The sequence below is a fragment of the Phoenix dactylifera genome, chromosome 1 (genome assembly GCF_051530095.1).
Source record: "Phoenix dactylifera cultivar Ajwa chromosome 1, Ajwa_hap1_PhDact_Kaust_v1.1, whole genome shotgun sequence".
Lineage (NCBI taxonomy): Eukaryota > Viridiplantae > Streptophyta > Magnoliopsida > Arecales > Arecaceae > Phoenix > Phoenix dactylifera.
In genome coordinates, this window is record NC_143190.1 from 63,674,370 (window position 1) to 63,693,714 (window position 19,345).

At 37.9% G+C, this 19,345-nt stretch overlaps 2 protein-coding genes, 1 long non-coding RNA gene and 1 pseudogene across 6 annotated transcripts in view; all 4 read left to right on the top strand.

Moving 5' to 3' along the window:
• The window catches only part of LOC148715472 (uncharacterized), a 31,926-nt gene extending 23,154 nt beyond the window's left edge, over window positions 1-8,772 (top strand). Inside the window, exon 2 of the long non-coding RNA XR_015972402.2 lies at window positions 8,522-8,772. This is a non-coding gene — a long non-coding RNA (uncharacterized LOC148715472). The remainder of the gene's footprint in view (window positions 1-8,521) is intronic.
• Window positions 1,382-3,880, top strand: LOC148700584 (uncharacterized). Of its 3 annotated transcripts, XM_089926465.1 has the most exons (10): window positions 1,382-1,596; window positions 1,676-1,920; window positions 2,037-2,240; window positions 2,343-2,435; window positions 2,525-2,626; window positions 2,730-3,122; window positions 3,230-3,294; window positions 3,526-3,563; window positions 3,659-3,736; window positions 3,847-3,880. In XM_089926465.1, exons 1-3 carry the CDS (start codon window positions 1,428-1,430, stop codon window positions 2,220-2,222), a joined length of 600 nt encoding a protein of 199 aa, XP_089782591.1. In that variant the 5' UTR covers window positions 1,382-1,427; the 3' UTR covers window positions 2,223-2,240; window positions 2,343-2,435; window positions 2,525-2,626; window positions 2,730-3,122; window positions 3,230-3,294; window positions 3,526-3,563; window positions 3,659-3,736; window positions 3,847-3,880. The 3 variants fall into 3 exon arrangements, with proteins under 3 accessions (XP_089782591.1, XP_089782590.1, XP_089782588.1); XM_089926464.1 differs by lacking the exon at window positions 3,847-3,880 and having other exon boundaries at window positions 3,659-3,827; XM_089926462.1 differs by lacking the exons at window positions 3,659-3,736; window positions 3,847-3,880 and having other exon boundaries at window positions 3,526-3,624.
• On the top strand, window positions 3,661-5,998 carry LOC149768819 (telomere repeat-binding protein 1-like). The gene is made up of 6 exons (XM_089927392.1): window positions 3,661-3,736; window positions 4,026-4,592; window positions 4,770-4,979; window positions 5,073-5,135; window positions 5,247-5,326; window positions 5,701-5,998. The coding sequence occupies exons 1-6, from the start codon at window positions 3,661-3,663 to the stop codon at window positions 5,830-5,832; spliced, it is 1,128 nt and encodes a 375-aa protein (XP_089783518.1). The 3' UTR covers window positions 5,833-5,998.
• Window positions 8,773-14,288: 5,516 nt separating the features above from the next.
• LOC103721657 (senescence-specific cysteine protease SAG39-like) lies at window positions 14,289-15,740 on the top strand (annotated as a pseudogene). The gene is made up of 2 exons (XR_015972403.2): window positions 14,289-14,736; window positions 14,864-15,740. The product of XR_015972403.2 is annotated as a senescence-specific cysteine protease SAG39-like (transcript).
• The last annotated feature ends 3,605 nt before the right edge of the window (window positions 15,741-19,345 follow it).

The following is a 19,345-nucleotide window of genomic DNA, read 5'->3' on the forward strand; positions in this document are numbered from 1 at the left end:
AGAATTTAGATACAAAGATATGCTACTCATCATCTGCCTAATATGACTAAATAGAAGTTTCTTTTTAATCTTACTGAATTCTCGTAACTAGAGCCTTGCAAGTCTCCCTCAGATCAACAGGTTCTAAATGTTAAAAAGTTTTAAACATAACTTGTTCCCATCAGGATCCGTGGCGCAATGGACATTAAGTTTTAAATTTGTTATGAATTAAAGCCGCAGAATTATTTATTTTCTGTTATTTACAAAGAGAATGAGTTTTTTTACCTTATAAATGGACATTAAGATGCAAGAGCGCGTATTTCATCATATATGTTCCAGATGTAACTTTGGAGGCCATTAATGGTGAGTTTTAGGCAGTTGAAGTACCTCAATCATTTATATACACCTACCTCAACAAACATTGCAAACTGCAATCCACTCAATAGATTCACAGATTTCTGACTTGTACTCATCAAATAGTCCCAAAACATTTTGGCAGCCTTCATAAGCACTGAAAATAGGTAATGCCCCAAACAACTGCAGATCGTTCTCTTGCTCAAAACAATATTTAGTTTTGCCATCAGATGAAGACTAAAATCCTAAGCAGCAAAAATGCAAAGCAATAGAGAACACCCTCAACCCACAATAAGTTAATAAGTTAACTTGTACATTAGGCATCTCTCATCTACAATAGATATTACATCAAGCACGACTCATAATCCTGTACAAACACAGAGAATGCATGTGCCAAACAAGTTGGCTGGAACATTTGTATCCAATAACCAAGTACACAAGTTGGCAAGAAATAGAAGAGAGTCAAAAGTTTTATTTATCAAAAACAGAGAAATGTTTCTGGACAATTGAGTTAAGTAATTTACAGAACAGTATCATATCTGCAGGTGAGTCATTCTCCCATACATAACATCAATCCATGTTTCGGAGATTCTTCGCTTTGTTTTTTATGTAGAGATTCTTTGCTTTCAGTAATCCTTAGCTGCCTGATATATGCCCTGAGAAAGAAAAGAAATGTTCATTTCCAAGGATTAGACAAGTGGAAGCAGTGGCATGACAAAAAGAACTAAAATAGCATAGTATGTGTTGCCCACTTGCATTTACATATATCCTTCATCTTGAATACAGATATCATTTCTGTATGCTCTCCAACTGTGGTGTCAATTAATTGAGCTTGGTGGTCTCTTTCAGAGCAAAAAGAACATCTATAATGTAGCATGTCGTGTCCAATTTGGTTCATTCTTTTCAAGTCTAACAACCAAAAGTTGATGTCATTCTTTTCAATTCTTACAACCATGCAGTAATATGTTTACGACCATGAAAGCATTAAAATTTCTAGCAAGATGATGATGCCTCCATGACAATGGAACTTTATTTAGTATAAATTTATCATTTAACCAAATATTGATTCTTTTTTGTGCATACCAGGTAACAATATGCCCCGAGGGAGACGATTTAGAGATGTGGAGTTCCAGCATTCTCAGGTGGGATCTACTTCTGATCAGTCCCTACAGTCCCAGCAGCCATGTGAGCATCAGCAGCACGAGTCAGGATCTCAGCGCGAGCCTCCTGCTGATTGCCCGGAGGATGAGCTCCGGATCCAGGGTAATTCGATTTAAAGTTCATATTTTATGTTCATATTTGTCTTCAACTTTTTAAGACATATTTTATTTAATTTTAATAGATGGACAAGGGACGGTGAGGACGAGACGGGGACCCACTCAAGCAAAGGATGTGTGGAAGCTTCCTCCGGGTGAGAAGATCATCATCCGATGCAACGAATTGGGGCAGCCCATCAATAGAGCTGGAAGTCTACTATCAAGCTTTTTAGGATCGGTTGCACGCAAGGGTCAGCTGTGTCCGCTCAACTATACGAAGTGGAATGACATGCTTCCTTCGTATAAGGTTGAGCTTCTTAAACTTATAGAGGTAATGAATTGAATTTATTCTTTTTAATTCGACACCTTCTGTATGTTAATTTGCTTTGTACCATAATTTTATTTTAGAGGTTTAATATTATTATAACATTCTGTACCTTGTTGTAGGGTAAGTTTGTACTCCCTCCAGAGAGCCATGATTGGGTGCTAAAGTCCCTCAACCACAAATGGAAAGAATATAAAGCAAAATTGAAGACGGACTTCAAGCACGAGGGTATGACAGAGGAGGAGGTTGCTCGTGTGACTCCTCCTGATGTATACCCTCAGCAGTGGAGGGAGCTTGTTCACTACTGATTTTCTGAAAGAGGACAGGTCATGTATATTGTTTCAATATCTTCTATTATCTTTATTACTAATATAGATTGCAAATATATACATTGAATCATATTATACTGTGTGCTTTTATTTTGGCAGACATATTCTAATATTGGTAGAGCTGCACGAGCATCTCAAGCAGTTCCTCATACTTCAGGCTCGAAGAGTTATGCGAGACGTAGAAATGAATTCGTAAGTTCTTTTGAAACTATTTGAAACTCTACTAACATATAACACGTATCATGATATATAGTTTGCCCATATACTTTCCATATGTGTAGATAGTAGAGCATGGAAGGGAGCCTGGTGAGGTAGAGTTTTATAAGATGACCCACACTCACCGAGATGGCAGCTTTGTCCGGAACGAGTCGAGAGATATAGTTGTATGTATTATGTATTCATTTTTTATTTTATCATAATTTTTTAATTAATTTTACTTCTTTTAAATTATTAATGTGACTGTTTGTTTTTTTGAGAGAGATATAGGAAAGAGCTACAAATCTTATTTCAGAGCGCATCGGGGAGTCATCATCATCCGACGCGGCCAGTCGTGTCGAGGCTCAGGTCTATGCCGAATTGATGGGCCCAGAACGTTATGGTCGCGTGAGGGGTTACGGTATCGGAGTTACCCCCACTCAGCTGTCTGCAGTGAGCCGATATACCCAAGATGCCAGACAAGGTACTAGCACTGCAGAGGTTTGTAGTTTGAAGACAGAGATGGCACAGATAAAGCAGTCATATGAGACAAGGATAGAGGAGATGAGGCAGAGTCATATGACTGATATGGCTGAGTTGAAGCAAAGCCAAGAGTTGAAGATACAATCTTTGCAGGACCAGCTTGACCATATTTCATCCTTTTTGCAGAGATTTGCTCCTCCGGTACATAACTAAATCTATTTGAATATTTTATGTAATTATAATGTATTCTTGTATGAGCGTGATGACTTTCGTATTTTTAGTTTCTAAAATATTTTTTTTTCTTGTAGGTTGATGATACTTCATCTACTCGTAGAGATGATGATGCCGACCCTTGATACATATTGTAGATTGTGTACGTAGGAATTTGACTTGTATGTTTTTAAAATTTTGGAGATTCCTTTGATTAATCTTGTATGATGATCATGAGATCTTTTTTGAACAACATGATAAGTAGAATCTATCAAAACCTATATGCCTTCTTCCGCTTTCCTTCATTGTTAGAATGGAATGCAACATCCATTCATTTGCTTTTCTAATTAATTGCTGTGAGTTCATTTTGAATCATATTTTATTCTATGAGCAGGTCACTTGACAGCTAGGAGTGATGTCTACAGCTTCGGGGTTGTCCTTCTTGAGCTCTTAACAGGACGCCGGTCTGTGGACAAGATATTCTATATTTTCTGATTGTTTCAATATCTTTTTTCTGAATGGAACAGGCATGGAGGCAGGGCTTATGCTTTGTGATTGCCAGCTTGTCCCAGGATCACTACAGATTGGCATTTATGGACGACTTTGTACGTACGGATCACTTGATACCATTTTCAAATTATTGATCATATTGTTTCTTGATGCATATTTAGATTGAACCTCACCCTATGTTCCCATATAACATGTTGCGTAACAGTTGAAACTACAGATGGTTTTCCTTGGCCATGACCGAGCACTTCTATAATTTTCGAAGTCCTGCGCATAGTAAGATGTATTAATGCATTGAATGTATCCAATTACATTGGTTTAATATTGTTTTCTTCAACATTTTACCATACACAGTTCTTGATGTCTGTTAACGTTTTTATTCTCCAGGCCATACAAATTCACCTGCATCTGCCTTTATAAAGTCTGATAACAAGGTTGTTTTTGCTGGGGAGTCAATTATTAGGGGTGAATTCGGACATTCTCTTGGTACCAGTGCCACCGCCCAAAAATGCGGCGCTCGGAGGTGCTCTCCTGGTTCTGTGGAATCGTGTGTGTGTGAAGGAGATGGAATTAAGACTCCACTCCAAGCTGAACGGCGAATTACTGGGAATCTCATAGCCCGGAGTTCTCCAGATATGTACAGTTTGGAGGATCTGATGGATTTGGATGCCAAACCTCCTGCTTTGGTTAGTTCAGACAGCAGTGCTGAAGTGCCTCCTTGCAGAGATCATGTTCCGTATAATAGCTTTGTTCCCAAGTGTAGGGATGGAATGAAATTTTCTGTAGATAGAGATGATGACGAAAATTCCTCAGGGTGCACTAATTCTGGCACCATCACCACTATTGCCTGTAAGGCACCATGTATAGGAGACCGTAGGATAAAGAAGCTGTTGGCATCTAAGTATTGGAAAGCTGCTCCAACTATGTCGACGGATGGGGAGCTTTCCAACACTGGTACGAATTCTGTAATATTGGTATCTTAATTCATGATTTTATGTTAGTGCGTGCGTGTGTGATTGTACATATACCTGCATATGTATGTGACATATAATTTTCTCTCTCTCACACAAACACATACTTACGGGTGACTTGCCTCCATTGATTAGACTTTCTATGTTTTTCTCTTACCAGATGTAGAAATGAAGCCATTTTTCCGCAGCAGGAGAATGTCTTGCACACGTCAAAGAACTCAAAGGAGTTCATTCAAGAGGAGGAAGTTGTTCGAGCGCTGCTCGATGTCAGCATCTGATGGAGGGATCTTTCGTGAAGGTATATCTAACCCACCTGGAAAGGGTGGCATCAAAGTAGAAGCAAGTGATTCACCAGTAACTTTACATGGAGGTTGGTATCGTTTAAGCTACTTACACGTGCTACCTACCTTCCGACCTTTTTGGTAGTACTTTGAATTTTGAAATAATAACATAGCTTTTGCAGCGAATGGTGCATTATCCTCAGCAACAGGTCAAAAATCATCATGTGAATCAGGAGATTACCAAGGTATATAATAAGCAACCTGAAATAATGATGCCTGTTAAATCTTTGACTTGGTTCACTTTGTTTTGACCCTGATATGACAAGGTTCTGAGGTGTACTGTCCTTTTCTTTCAGTGAAACTTAGCATCAAGTCCTTCAAGGTGCCAGAACTTTTTGTTGAGATTCCTCAAAATGCTACTGTTGGTTCCTTGAAGGTACATGATCCCCTAATATCTTTTTATTTCATGTTCTGCTTTGTTACCAACATTATGCACATTCTTTATTTTATCTGTTCCATTTGGTACAGACCAAAGCCTTTGGAATCTCGCATTGACAGGATTTTTATATTTTTATTGTATTAAGCTGCCTGTATTAATGCAATAGAAATCGATAACCCGATAATCTTATAATTGTTTTACTATAGCTGACAGGTTAGCATGTGAATTTGTGAATGTTACGTTCGTGGAGATTACTTAATGTTTTATGACTCTTAGAACCCTACTTCCTCAAGGCTCATTGTAGTTTTGCGGCACACACTTTCTATTATTATATAATCTAACCCAATAAATGGTAATTTTTGTTGTTGCAGTCGCAAGAATTCTTTCAATATCTTTTAGAATGTTTAATGACAATACTCGCCCGAGCAAAGAGCAGAGCAGAGCTTAAGAAGACTCCGGTCTGTGGACAAGACTCGCCCGAGCAAGGAGCAGAGCTTGGTTGACTGGGCTCGCCCCAAGCTTAATGACAATATTGTAGAGATGATGATGCCGACCCTTGATACATATTGTAGATTGTGTACGTAGGAATTTCACTTGTATGTTTTTAGAATGTTTTTGAAGTACAATGTAATCAAATATGATAATATGAATGTAATCAAAGTTCTTGTTTGTGACTCGTATTTTGTTATATATGTGATTCAGTGTATTTGTTTCTATTGTTTTGTTAGAATTTAATGTACACAGAGTACTTAAAAATTACTTTCATAAAAATTTTTTTAAAAAAAAAATTTAATGCCGACGCTTATAAGCGTCGGAAAAAGCAACCGGAATGTAAACTATTGGCACGCCTTTAACGACGCTTTTAAGCGTCGGCCTAACACCATAGTAACCAACGTTCTCGCCGACGCTTATAAGCGTCGGAGTCTTAAAACAAACGACGCTTAAAAGCGTCGGGATAGACCACGTTCTCGCCGACGCTTATAAGCGTTGGAGTCTTATAAAACAAACGACGCTTAAAAGCGTCGGGATAGACCACGTTCTCGCCGACACTTATAAGCGTCGGAGTCTTATAAAACAAACGACGCTTAAAAGCGTCGGGATAGACCGACGACGCTTTTTGACGCGTCGGGTTAAACCCGACCCACGCCCATCTGCCCGACGTCTGACCCACGCTTTGTGAAGCGTGGGCTGGGAATTCGCCGACGCTTATAAGCGTCGGTAGAGTCAAAAAAAACCGCCGGGAGTTATTCCTTCTTTTGTAGTGGTTTGTGCTTAAATTTTATATCACGAATGAATTGTCCTGGTCCATATTCGTTGGGGTTATGTTTTGTGCACTTACTTATCCACATTTGTTTTAGCATTGGTGATGCCAATAATATCGAGGGGCAGACCTGCTTTCCTGAAATCCTCTTATACATGTTGACCTGTTGAAGCACTTGCCCCCCATTGCCACAGCACTAGTCCCCCTTCCCCATTTATGACATAGGCAAAACTCCCTCTAACCCCTGCTTCCCCCCATTGCCATAGCACTGGCCCACCTTTCCCATCTAAGACCTAGCCAAACTTCCTCTCCAACCCCTGATTTTGTGTTAACCACCCACACCTAATGGGTCCCATTCATGATAAGTTCTCAAGATCCAGTTCCATTTCCAATGGAACCCTCCATGCTTCTTGGGTAACAAAGCGTCATTTGAAAGTTCCAAAAGAAAATCAAGGCAATATATCATTACCAATTATATAGAGAGATGAGCAGAGTGAGACTTCTGCACTTTCTAAGACTTCCTTCCACTTCTCTAATTTCGAACAGTAGCAAGAGAAATCCATGATCAAATATAAACACTTTCATCATTCATTCACAACTATGTAGATCTATGTTATCTAGACACTCATGTATAGCTCCAAAAAATCCATATTGGATATGTATTTGCCTCAAATGCCTAGTCGACACTTGGAAATTTTTGAAATTCTATTGTTTCCATTTTTAAAGATTGCTAGAGAGAAACTCCTGATAATGAGTTTGACCCTCCATTTTCATGTTAGAGATGGTTATTCATATTTTTAGTGTTGGCCAAGAATGCAGGTATTGAAATAACTTTGCAAAATATTATTTTTCTTATATTCTTAGTTTAATTTGGAAAGTTTGAATAAGAAACATGTTTATCGAAAGGCCTTAATTAATGGCATCTTCTTAACCTTTTATATTTAATGTTTAGGCAAGCAATTAAAGGTATAAATAATTTAGTCTATATTATAATTTATCTTATGTATCCTTGTATTTCCTCTTCTCTCTTGCTGCATCAAATACTTGGGCGCGAGTCCGATTCTTATTCTCGTATCCGTGTCCATAGAGTACCACTCATTAGCTTCATTTAGAGCCAAATCCTATTCTGTCAGTTTGCCCTGTCAAAAGCTGATTTCATGTGACAAGTTTATTCCCATTATTTTATATGATACAAATCTGTATAAAATTTTCATTAAAATATATTGCTCAAAACAATTTTTCATTAAACTCACCAGGTTTAAAACATAGCTGTATGACTATATAAGTTTACCATGCTTCATTATGAGGGGTGAGAAATACTGTACTTCTAAACTTCGCATGTATGTGGGACTAGAAATGAATTGATGAAGACTTTGTTTGCCACATCTTGAGTGTTGGCCCTCAACATACCTTAAGTGGAATTTGACTTTTTTTTAGTTCCAGTCAGTATCTTGAAGATTGAGTTGCCTTGTTTAAACCCATTTATTCTTGAATCCATTAATTTCCACAAGTTTTTTGGACTCTATAAACTTTCTGCTTCAATTAGCTATTTATTTGCTGATGCTCCCTAGGAAATCCAAATGTGTATGAAATCCTCTAATATACTTACAATTTCAGATTTCTAAAAATCTTGCACCATTATGCTACTTGGAGCCAGTTAAGTTTATGTCTGCAACACATTTCTAGGTACATTGTTAAGAATGCAAACCAATGGTCGCTTGAATTGGTTCGTGTTTATTACTAGAATACATTTATCATAGAAAATTTTGCATCTGTTTTTCATGGAACGATGGTTTAGGTTATATTGGAATAGAGTTTTGGCATGTGCTTTCTCTTTTTTCATATTGTTTTGTTCTACTCTCTGATTGTTACTGGCACAATTTAATATTTTTGCATGCGATAGTTTGACTTATTCTTTGATGTCATTGCAGATTATGTAGACTTTATGCATGATCATAAAGTGGGCACCAAATTTAACCCCAAATCTTTAATTAATGCTTTGACTGATTTGATATACAAGCACAGGGACTCTTTCATGGTGCACTCTAAAGCTATGGCAGAATTTGTAACAAAATTTAAATTGGAAACTGTATTGCGGTTAGTGAAGAATACTTTCTGCCCAGAGTTGTATATTTATCCCATATTTACTCCATGTTGTAGAATAAGTTCTGTAAGTAATTTATCTCATCACCCCAGATAATGTATTATTTTTATTATCTTGTTGGATGCATCCAGTTTGTTTTTGCCCGATTTTGTTCTGTTTTCATCCTGCTGCATTGACAGCTCCATATTTACCTTTGTACCTCTGCTTGTCTTCAGGTATATACATTTGTTTACAAAAAAAAAATTACATGCAAATCATTCTTACAGCAAATTTGAGATGGATTCCACTTTTTTATTTTTTTAGGACATTGAATGATGATTGATTCTTCAACCAGAATTCCTACTAAATGGTTTCATCCATACTTTAAAACTCATATCATTGGTCATTATCTCTTGTTTTAGTTGTATGCCAGTATCTGCATTCTACAGTGCTCGAGCTAGTGTTCCACTTTCTTCCTTTGTGCTTGAGTGAGATCGTCATGGCTTGATAGGTCTTTTGTGATTCCTTGAAATAAGTAGGAATGCTGACCATTGAATATAAGAGATTCAATATTGCTCGGTGGGATAGTATGCAACATTGCAATTATTGTCACAAACCGGGGAAGGGCTTCTGCCGCTGTTGAAATGTAGGTGTGAACGTAGGAGGAAAAGCGGCTTATATGTGATTTTGATTTTTGGCCACTCACATATTCCCATTCCAAAAACCGAAGTGTGCACGCTAGTTTGCATTTTGTGATTGCAAAGAGCTTCCAATGTTGAGATATGACTTGTTGAAACTCTTCAGCATACCCCAATTTAGCTGATTCCCATGATAAGCTGTGGTTTCACAGAGGAGGGAGAGGAGTAGCCAAAAGAGGAGGGGGGGGGGGTTCAAGGGGCCGTTTGACTAATCTACTGATTTCTTTTCATCAATTATTGAATTTATACAAGTAATTTTATGTAATTCTTTCCTGTTAGTATAAAATTAATGCTATCACTAGAAGGGAGGGGGAAAGAAAAGAAATAAAACAAAAGAAAAGCAGACTAGGTCCTGGCCTAAAAATTGAAAATTGGTATCCCCTTAATATGTTGGAGAAGTGTTATTCTATCTATTTCGTTGAAAATCAAAATAATATGTATGAACTTTTTCATATAATAAGAAAAATAAACTTTGTAACCCCTCCTCGAAAATATTGTAAGGCTGATTTTTTTCCTTAACAATATTTCCATTTTTTATGTTGGATGTAGTGTAGGTGCTCTACATGGTGAAAACATACTAAATTTTTGCTTCACTTTTTTAACCTGGATGTGATATATGAATGAGATTTGTATTTGTGAAACATAGAACATAATGGTCCAATCGTCCAAATCCGGAACTGTAAGTTTCCACTATGTATAGAACCTAAACCGTACCTTTCATTTTTTTCCCCTACGTTTGCTTTAAAACAAAAGTCGGCACAAATTGGCTTGCTATCAATATCAGAGAATCTTTAGTAGCTAAAACTCTATTTGTATATCCTTGTTTGCAAGTTTGTAGTTAAAAAAATGGAAAGACACGCTTAAAAGGATTTCTTAAGTGTCCATTTGATTAATCTAGCATGAAAAAATATATAGATCCTATATTAAATTACTATATTTAGTACAAAAAAAGATGAAAGAGAGAAAAATAAATGATGGGTTATTTTTACTATAATCTATAACCCAGATTATAATCCAGTTATTTTTTGGCTTCATAACCAAACCCAGTTGATTTTTTCAAGTCAATCAACCAAAATCTTAATTGATTGTTTTTCGGGTTCACAATCAACCAAGTTGATTTTTCAAGCAGTCAACCAAAATCTTAACCGATTATTTTTTGGGTTCATAATCAACCTAGTTGATTTTCTAGATAATCAACCAAAACATTCACAATCCAATTTTAGATTTGGATGGATCTTTTCCTTAAGTTTCAGGGATTGAAACATGTAACAACAAAGAATAGAAAAAAGTAAATACTGTTACTAGGGGTGCAAATGGGTCGGGTCGGGTTGGGTCTGGAGTGACCCTGAGCCAATCTGGTTTTTTATTCGGATCCTAATTTTGGACCCTGCCCTAACCCATCTGAAGATCAAGTCGGGTTGAGTCCACGGCTACAATTTTTGAACCATTGGGTCATTCGAGTCGGGTAAACAGCTATAATTTTGACCCAATGGATCATTCGGGTCGGGTCGGGCCCATGTATAACCTGGACCTAACCCAAAAAATTTAGGTCTGGTTCGGGTCCGGGTATAAAATGATCAATATAAAATTAGCCAATAAAATCAGTGCCTTACAACTTGAAAATGCGTACATACTCTGTTCTGGAGAAAGAGACATAATTGCAATAAATAGAAGTCTTATTAAGATCAGGAATAAAGTCAGAACTTGAAGCACGACCTCGACAAGAAGTCCTACGCCAATGGTGACTGACGCCCAGGACGGCCACGAGCACTACATCTAGCGCAAAGGCATCGAGTACGCTGGCTAGTGGCGAGCTGGCCTCCTCCACGGCAAAGGCTCCCTTGTCTTCGCTAATGGGAACAAGTACGATAGCAGTTGGGAGGACGGCATGCCCAACGGCAATGGTACCTTTTGCTGGGTTGATGGCAGCCTCTATATCCGCATCTAGAGCAAGGATGACGCCGAGCACAAGGGGGTCTACCACCCTCGGCGACGTTGCCCACGATGAATTTATGGCTTTTTTATGGCTTGACTCGCCAACACGATGATTTTCTCAACTTTTTGTCTCTTTTCTATAACCATTCAAGGGTCAATTCGCTTTTATCTGGGGTTGACTAGTGCTACACTAGAGTTGGCTTGAGTACTTCATAGGTCGACTCATCAATGTGATGATTTTTTTGGCTTTTTATATGTTTTCTGAGACTGTTCTAGGGTCGACTCGTGATCTGTCGGAGTCGGCTCGTGAAAGTGTATTAGTCAGTAACAGTGTATCGGGGTCAAGTCGTTGCAAGATTGGGGTTGACTCCTAAGGTGGCTTAGAATGAAATGTACAGTGCTTGTTTGTGAGCTTCCAAAGAATGTTTTTATGACCTTTTTGGAGTTAGCTTTTTGATGTGGAGCTTCAGATGGATGATCTTTTTTTGAGAGTGGCTAAAGAATTTCTTCTTTGCTTTCTGAAAGTTATTACTTAAACTTAAAGCAAATGGATTAGTCAACTTTTGACTCAACTATTTTGCATCATCAAAATCAACCTTTTAGGGTCAACAATGCTTACTTTACTATGCGAGAAAATAAAACAAATACTCTCAAAGGGTGGTATTTTTTTTCAAGCCAAATTACTAAGTGGAGGTAATCCGAAATTGTCATTGCTTGATGGAAGTACCCCCACTTTTTCATTAAAACTCACAAAAATATCCTCTCTTAATATTCTTAATCCCACAATAGTCCCAACTCAAAACATAATATTAGCCGTCCATTTTATGTCTAACAATTTTATTTTTTCCCAAGTTAATTAAGTAATAGTGCGGTTGTGCTTAAATACATTTACTTAATAAGAAATTAAAAATACTAAAATTTATTTATAATAAAAATATATTTTTTAATATGTATATAATTAATTTAAAAATATTTATTAACTTATGTAAATATATTTTAATATTCAAAATGACATATAATGATAGCCTTCATGTAAGTGGGACATAAATGGTTAACAAATGGCTTGAACAAAAAGAAACATCATTACTTGAATTGTTTATTCAAAATTATTGTTGAAAATTTGGCGATGTTCCCATATAAGATTACATCCAATGAAACAATTGATCTTTTTCTAGTGCTATTTTCTATAGTATATTTTCTATCATCTAAACATGATAAAATTTATTTCATCTGCAATCATTTTTATAAATAAATAATTCTAAAAAATTATCAGATTATCCTGTAACCTAGCATACCCCAACCAAATAAATCCTAAATGGAATCACAAATTTTAGAATAAGTTTTCATATAGTATAAAATCTAAATTAGTATAAATGGTTGGATCTAATATTGAACTACCTTTTGGAGTTATGGAGTCCTACACAATTTTATATCATTTTATTTTATTTTTTTGATAAAATAGGGGTGGGGGGAAGGGAACCTCCCATACTTTAGTTATATCAACTCCAACTTTTTGAGGATGCATCCCTAAAAAATCAGATCCAGAATCTTTTGTTGTTAATTAAGTAAGAGGTGGTGATCATTGACATAAATCATAGTTTCCAAGTCCTGCATGTATGAATGGCAAAATTCCATGTGATCAACATGCTTATGCATTATATTCAGCATTAAACCACTTTGGTAAGTGGAATCCTTCATAAATGAATGGCAAGTTCTCTTTGATCAATTTGTTATGTGCTTTATATCATGCGTTAAACTCCTAATAGAGTTCTTAAACTCTACATTGTTTAAGAAATGAGCAAAAAAAAAAAAAAAATCTTATAGCTCTAGCCTAGATGCTCTACAAAACACAGATGATGAGCCAAATTGGTTGTTTTCTAGAAGGCTCATATTTATCGGTCATAAAATATTTGGTTAGTCTATAACTAGTTCTTGTAATTTTTTTAAATTCTATTATTTTCTAGAATAGTAGGAAGACTGATAATTTTTTATGTTAAGGTGTAGAGGCCTGAGTATCATATCATGTCATGTACGACAATGAAGATTGTCTAAATACGAGAGAGCTGATATAGGGGATTTTTTTTAATGATCCTTTGCTTACACCAATTCATGGGAGTACAGGTCAAATGTGATGGTTAAGATATTGTAAAAATGTGATGATTTATAAGGAACCAAAGCACATGCTAACTAGCCAAGCAATGAGTAATTACATAGAAGTTTGCCATCGTCGTATATTTTTGTTTAGGCAATGTTTAACAAATATCAAACAACTCTGGAAAATGCCGAATAGTGATGCATCAGCTAGAATTAGATTGATTTATTTTGTTTCTTTAGTTAATTGTCTATTTTTTTTTAAACCACCAACTTGAGATGCTGAATTTCCTTACGTCTTCTTTGCACGTTACGGACTCCTTCCCTGTCATCAGTGCTTGACTATGACTTCCCGTGCATCCATTCTGAGAGAAACTCCAAAATGTTGACTTTCTCTTTTCCTTCTTGTTTTTCCCAAGTCATCACAAGCTACCCAAGATATTTTAATCAGGAAAAAGACTGACGATCGAGGAAGAAAAGCCAAATTATCGATCATGGGGGCCAGGCATGCATCTAAAGACTCGTTCACATGCAACAAGATGCGCTATACAAAAATTAGGAGGCCACTGATAGCAACCCAGACCGAAATTGGGTGCGCAATGCTCGTTTGGATCATTATATTGTGGCTCACGACCGGTCTTCTCCTGAACCGCGTCACCCGTTTTCTAGAGAGTATGAATCTAGCGCTCAAACAACATTGGACGAGCGAGCAGTCTACGTTCAACCAAATCAGCTGCCGCTCATCACGCTCTGGAAGACATGCGATGGGCGTCAAGAGGACGCACAACAGGTTTCTTCCAAGGCAAACCTCTATATAAACACTCAAGCCACCCTAGCTCTTTGGCCACATCCCCTCCAGTTCTAAATAGCAGTTACTTAACCCACGTAGCTGCACCATTCCAAATTAAGTGTTTCCACAGCAATGGCTCACCAATGCTTTGTGCTCACGTTGATGGTCTTCGGTGTTTGGGTCTCTGGAGCCACGGCTCGTGGCATTGCTGACGAGCCTATGCCAGAAGGCACGAGCAGTGGATGGCTCAGTATGGGCGGGTCTATAAGGACGCAGCAGAGAAGGAGCGACGATTCCAAATCTTCAGGGACAACTACGAGTACATCGAGTCTATCAATAGAGCTGGCGATCGCAAGTATAAGCTCGGCCTCAACCAGTTTGCGGACATGACCAACGAGGAGTTCAAGGCCTCTCGCCTTGGATTCAAGCCCATGCCTACGGAGTCCACGACAGGAAGCTTTCAGTATGCCAACCTGAGCGATGCGCCTGACAGCATGGACTGGAGAACCAGAGGTGCAGTTACCGCCGTCAAGAATCAACTTTCGTGCGGTAAGATATGACGTACAATGAGTTTTTTAAATTTAAAGAACAACAAGATACATGAAAGATGTCATCAAGTAATTAACATGGCTCACAAACAAGTTATATATCTAACCAACGACAAGTATATACGTAGGGTGCTGTTGGGCATTCTCTTCTGTGGCTGCCATTGAAGCAATTACTGAAATCAAGACCGGCAACTTGGTCTCCTTGTCGGAGCAACAACTCGTGGACTGTGATACTAACGATGGAAACAAAGGATGCGACGGGGGACTCATGACTCGTGCCTTCCAATACGTCATTGATAATGGAGGGATAACAACTGAAGATAACTACCCTTACAAGGCAGCTGATGGCACTTGTGACACCAACAGGGCATCATCATCGGCAGCTACTATCAGCGGCTATGAGACCGTGCCTGCAAATGATGAGTCCTCGCTCTTACAGGCGGTCGCGAACCAGCCTGTTTCAGTTGGCATCGATGGTAGTGGGCCAGACTTCCAGCACTACTCCAGCGGCATCTTCACCGGTCCGTGTGAAACGGAAATGACCCACGCTGTGACCGCTGTTGGTTACGGGACAGCTGAGGATGGGACTAAATATTGGCTGGTAAAGAATTCATGGGGTACGACTTGGGGTGAGATGGGATACATGCGCATCCAGCGTGATGTTGGTGCACCAGAAGGGCTTTGTGGTATTGCCAAGCTTGCTTCTTACCCAACAGCATAAATTCAACCATCTTCTACAATGGCGTCTTATTAATAACTTAGAGGAATCCTTCCCCACACACAAAAATAGAAGAAGAATGAAAAAAAAAGAGAGAGAGGAAATTAATTAATAACATTTATATTATTCTATCATGTAATAACTTTTATGTGTTAGTGCTTTATTAAGCAAAGTAATCTTATAATGTTGAGACTTGCTCCTATTTGTAGCTTACTTTGATACAAAGCTGCTTTGTATTGTCCATGAATCTATGATATGATTTAGTTATTAAATTTGATGTGCATTGTTCTTCCTGTGTAGTTATTAAATTTGATTTAGGAAAAAAGGACTATATTGTGTGGTAGTATTTATGCACAAAAGTAATCCTTACTCTTGATTTTTCCGAAAAAGTTTTTGACTTTCTTGAATCTATGAGTATTTTTTTTTTGCTACGAAATTTGAAATTTTGGTTTCTGCAAGTCAAAGTTCTCACCATTTGGTTGTTGCAAGAAAAATGTTCAAAAGTAGAAGTTTTTATTTATAATTTAGGGATTACTATGGAATTTCATCGCACATCCAAAAATTCTATATAATGAAATCTTAATATCCATAATTAAATATATGTAAAGCCATGAGGTCTCATGAAAATAGCTCAAACACCAACACTGTAAATAGCACTCAGGTAACTCTAGCTATTTGGCTTAGGCACACCTTCGCGCTTGTTTAAGCTCTAGTGTCCTCAGTATGCTAGGGGTCCAAATCCATTTAAATCTAATCATAAGTACCAAAAATCCAGTCACAAATATTTTAGACCATGATTAACTCAAATAGGCCCATGATACAGTATGTTATAATCCACCTAAGCTATTGACCGGATCTACTTTGATACTGTCAGAGCGGCAAATGGGTCGGATCGAGTTCCAAATTTGGATCCATTCCAAATTCTAAATCGGGTTTGGATTTATGGAGTTTTGACCTAATCCAATCCGATCCGACCAAGTTATTGGCTAGGTCTAATTTGGGTCTTTCAACCTATTACTCGACCCAAGTCCACTAACATCACCACCGTCCATGGTTCAATCTCTGAACTGTAATAACCCCAAATTTTTTTTATATATAAAAAGGGATAGAATAGTCCTTTAAAATTGATATAAGGGGTAAAATTGGAAGGAATCAAAAGATAATGGCATAGTTATAGATGCGTTGAAGTGGTAAGGGTAAAATAGGAAAGGAATCAAAAGTTAATAGCATAACAGTAGATCTATTGAAGTATTAGGGGCAAAATAGAAATTTAATAATATTATACAAAGGGTGAATAGTATTTTGATGTGACTTAAATGGGGTTGGTGGCTCTCGGTGGAATGAAGCAAAGAAGGAGAGAGGGGGGGAATCTCAGGCGACAGAGAGGAAGAAAAAGAAGAAGAGGAAAAGAAAGGAAGAAAATAAGAGGAAGAAGAAGAAGAAAAAGGAAGGGAAGGAAATTTCGGTTGCGCTGCCAGCTAAAGGGAAAAGTGTAGATCTCCTTTTCCTCTACGCAAGAACCTCGATTTTCAAAAAAAAAGGTAAATATCCGTCCCTATCTAGTCTTTTGATGATATTAGGCTATACAAAGGGTTGAGTAGTCTAGAGGGGTCGGATAAGGGTTGTAGAGGCGGTTAAAAGAGGAAGAATCGAATTTTGACAAATTTTTCCGGCACTACGAAAAAACTGTGTCGAAATTCCAACTTCGGTGAATTATTTCGGGGGTCAATCAGCCTTCGATGGTGATGCATGTTATCTTTTTGGAATTTCCTATGAGTGTAGAATGTTAGATAAAAATTTCATCAAATTTGAAGTCTGAAAAGTGGATCAAACCTGGGATGAAGTAACCAGCTGTCGGTCCAGGTTACTGTTCATCCAGGTGGAAAATAGGGAATTTCATGCTATAATAGGGTATTAAGCCTAGATTAAGCTAAGGGGACTTTGTACTCATGCAAGAAAATTCCTAGTATACATAAATGATGAGTTAATTAATAGAAAAAGAAAAAAATAAAGAAAAGAAAATATTTAGGGAACGGGGGAGTTGAATCAATTAAAGTTTCCTATATTATAATTGGCACGTAGATTATAGCCCTTGATACAAGACTAAATGTATTGTAAATACATGTCACAGTTGGGCAAGAAGCTAGGGAACAAGAGGAAGAAGTTTCCTCCTACCTGCTGTTGATTTTTGGAGGCATATCAAGGCTGTGCCGGATTGACAGGTGAGTAGAAGTTTGTACTTTGCACCATGAGCACATTCCTTATTCATTTTCATAAATGTTGCCAAGTGTAACTTGATTCCACTGAGCTTATTGATTGATTGTTGTGGTAGAATCCTCTATATTTTGTTCTCCATGCTTGATTATTCTGTATATGCATTTGAGGAAACATTGAGAGGAATTACGAGGGGTGAATGAGTAATTAAATTGGTTCCAAATTGTGAAATAACTTCTTTTGTAAATTAATTTCATTTTCTCTATTTTCCAGTAGCCAGAAAGCTAGCAGCAGCAAGGGCCACCAAAGATCATAGGTTCAAACAAAAGGAGATAGCCAGTGAATCACCGACCAATCCTTCCTAATTCACATCTTTGTTGAAAAAATTTCTTTTGTAATTCCTTACATAAGGACTCAGAAAATACCGGATCCCCACCTACACAAGCAAATTGTTGATAAAACTCCAAAATAGCATTTTCTTTTGACACAATCTTTTTTTTCTCCTTATCATTCGGAAAAAAGACAAGCAAATTTCAGGATAACAAACATTATCTAGAATTTTTCTTAGATTCGAACCCTGATGTGTAGAACCCTTTTCAGTGGTATATTGAGTTGCATTGCACTCCCATGATTCCTCACTCCCAAGCTTGATGTTAGTTTATGATTGGGTCGGAGTCGAGTGAGTGGTAGTCTTGATTATGCTTCTTTTTAGTAGAGTATTGGAAGGGTGCATTATGGCATTTATGCATGGCTTGGCAGCATCTGCAAGACACCTATAGTCGATGGGGGTTGGACATCGGCCTGTGTGCACATAGTAGCCTTCTGGGTGCGCGGAACCCAGTCCCTTCCTAGGGGGGACACGGCCCTAGGCGTAGGATCGGCCGGTCCTACGACTTATATATTTACTTGCCGCCGGGCATAGTAAGACCCCGCGAGGTGTAGTAGGCTTTCCGCGGATGTAGAATTCCCGCGAGGTGCCGTTTAGTAGATAGATGTGAGATGTTTCTATGGATTTCTGTTCTGGATACTGGCCAGCATTTACATTATCAGTATGGTGTCTTATCCTGCATATGCATGTGACAGTAGGGAGTTGTTGCTGGTTCGCCAGAGGTGTAAAACCCACCTTCCGACAGCTGTCTAGCATTATATTATCGATATGGTGTCTTATCCTGCATATGCATGTGACAGTAGGGAGTTATTGCTGGTTCGCCTGGGGCGTAAAACCTGTTAGATGTATGCCCTAGAAGCCAATTTTGGCTGACACATTATTAATTCTAGGACATAATTTGTACTTGACTTTATTATTATTAAATAAATAAAAGGCATCTTTTTCATTCATATTGTTTATGTGTCTATGAATCATCCAAGAATTAATAAGATGATGATGCATATCCTTAAGAGTTAAGAATTTGAGCCATGCATCATTGGTGATTAATTTCTGAATGCTCCTGATCGATGGATCATCACGAGGGCGGTGATCGATCCGATGAGATCAGTGCACACATTACTTTCCTTATGGATGGACGAGACTCGAGTCCACAGTGTGGCAACACTGAAGTAATAGTGCAGGTGCTTGCTAAGAACAAGCGTACTGAGCGTGACCAATACAAGAAGTCACTTGGATGTCTATCCACTCGTCAGTGACTTGCTTGATATTGCAGTAGTGTGACTGGTCCTT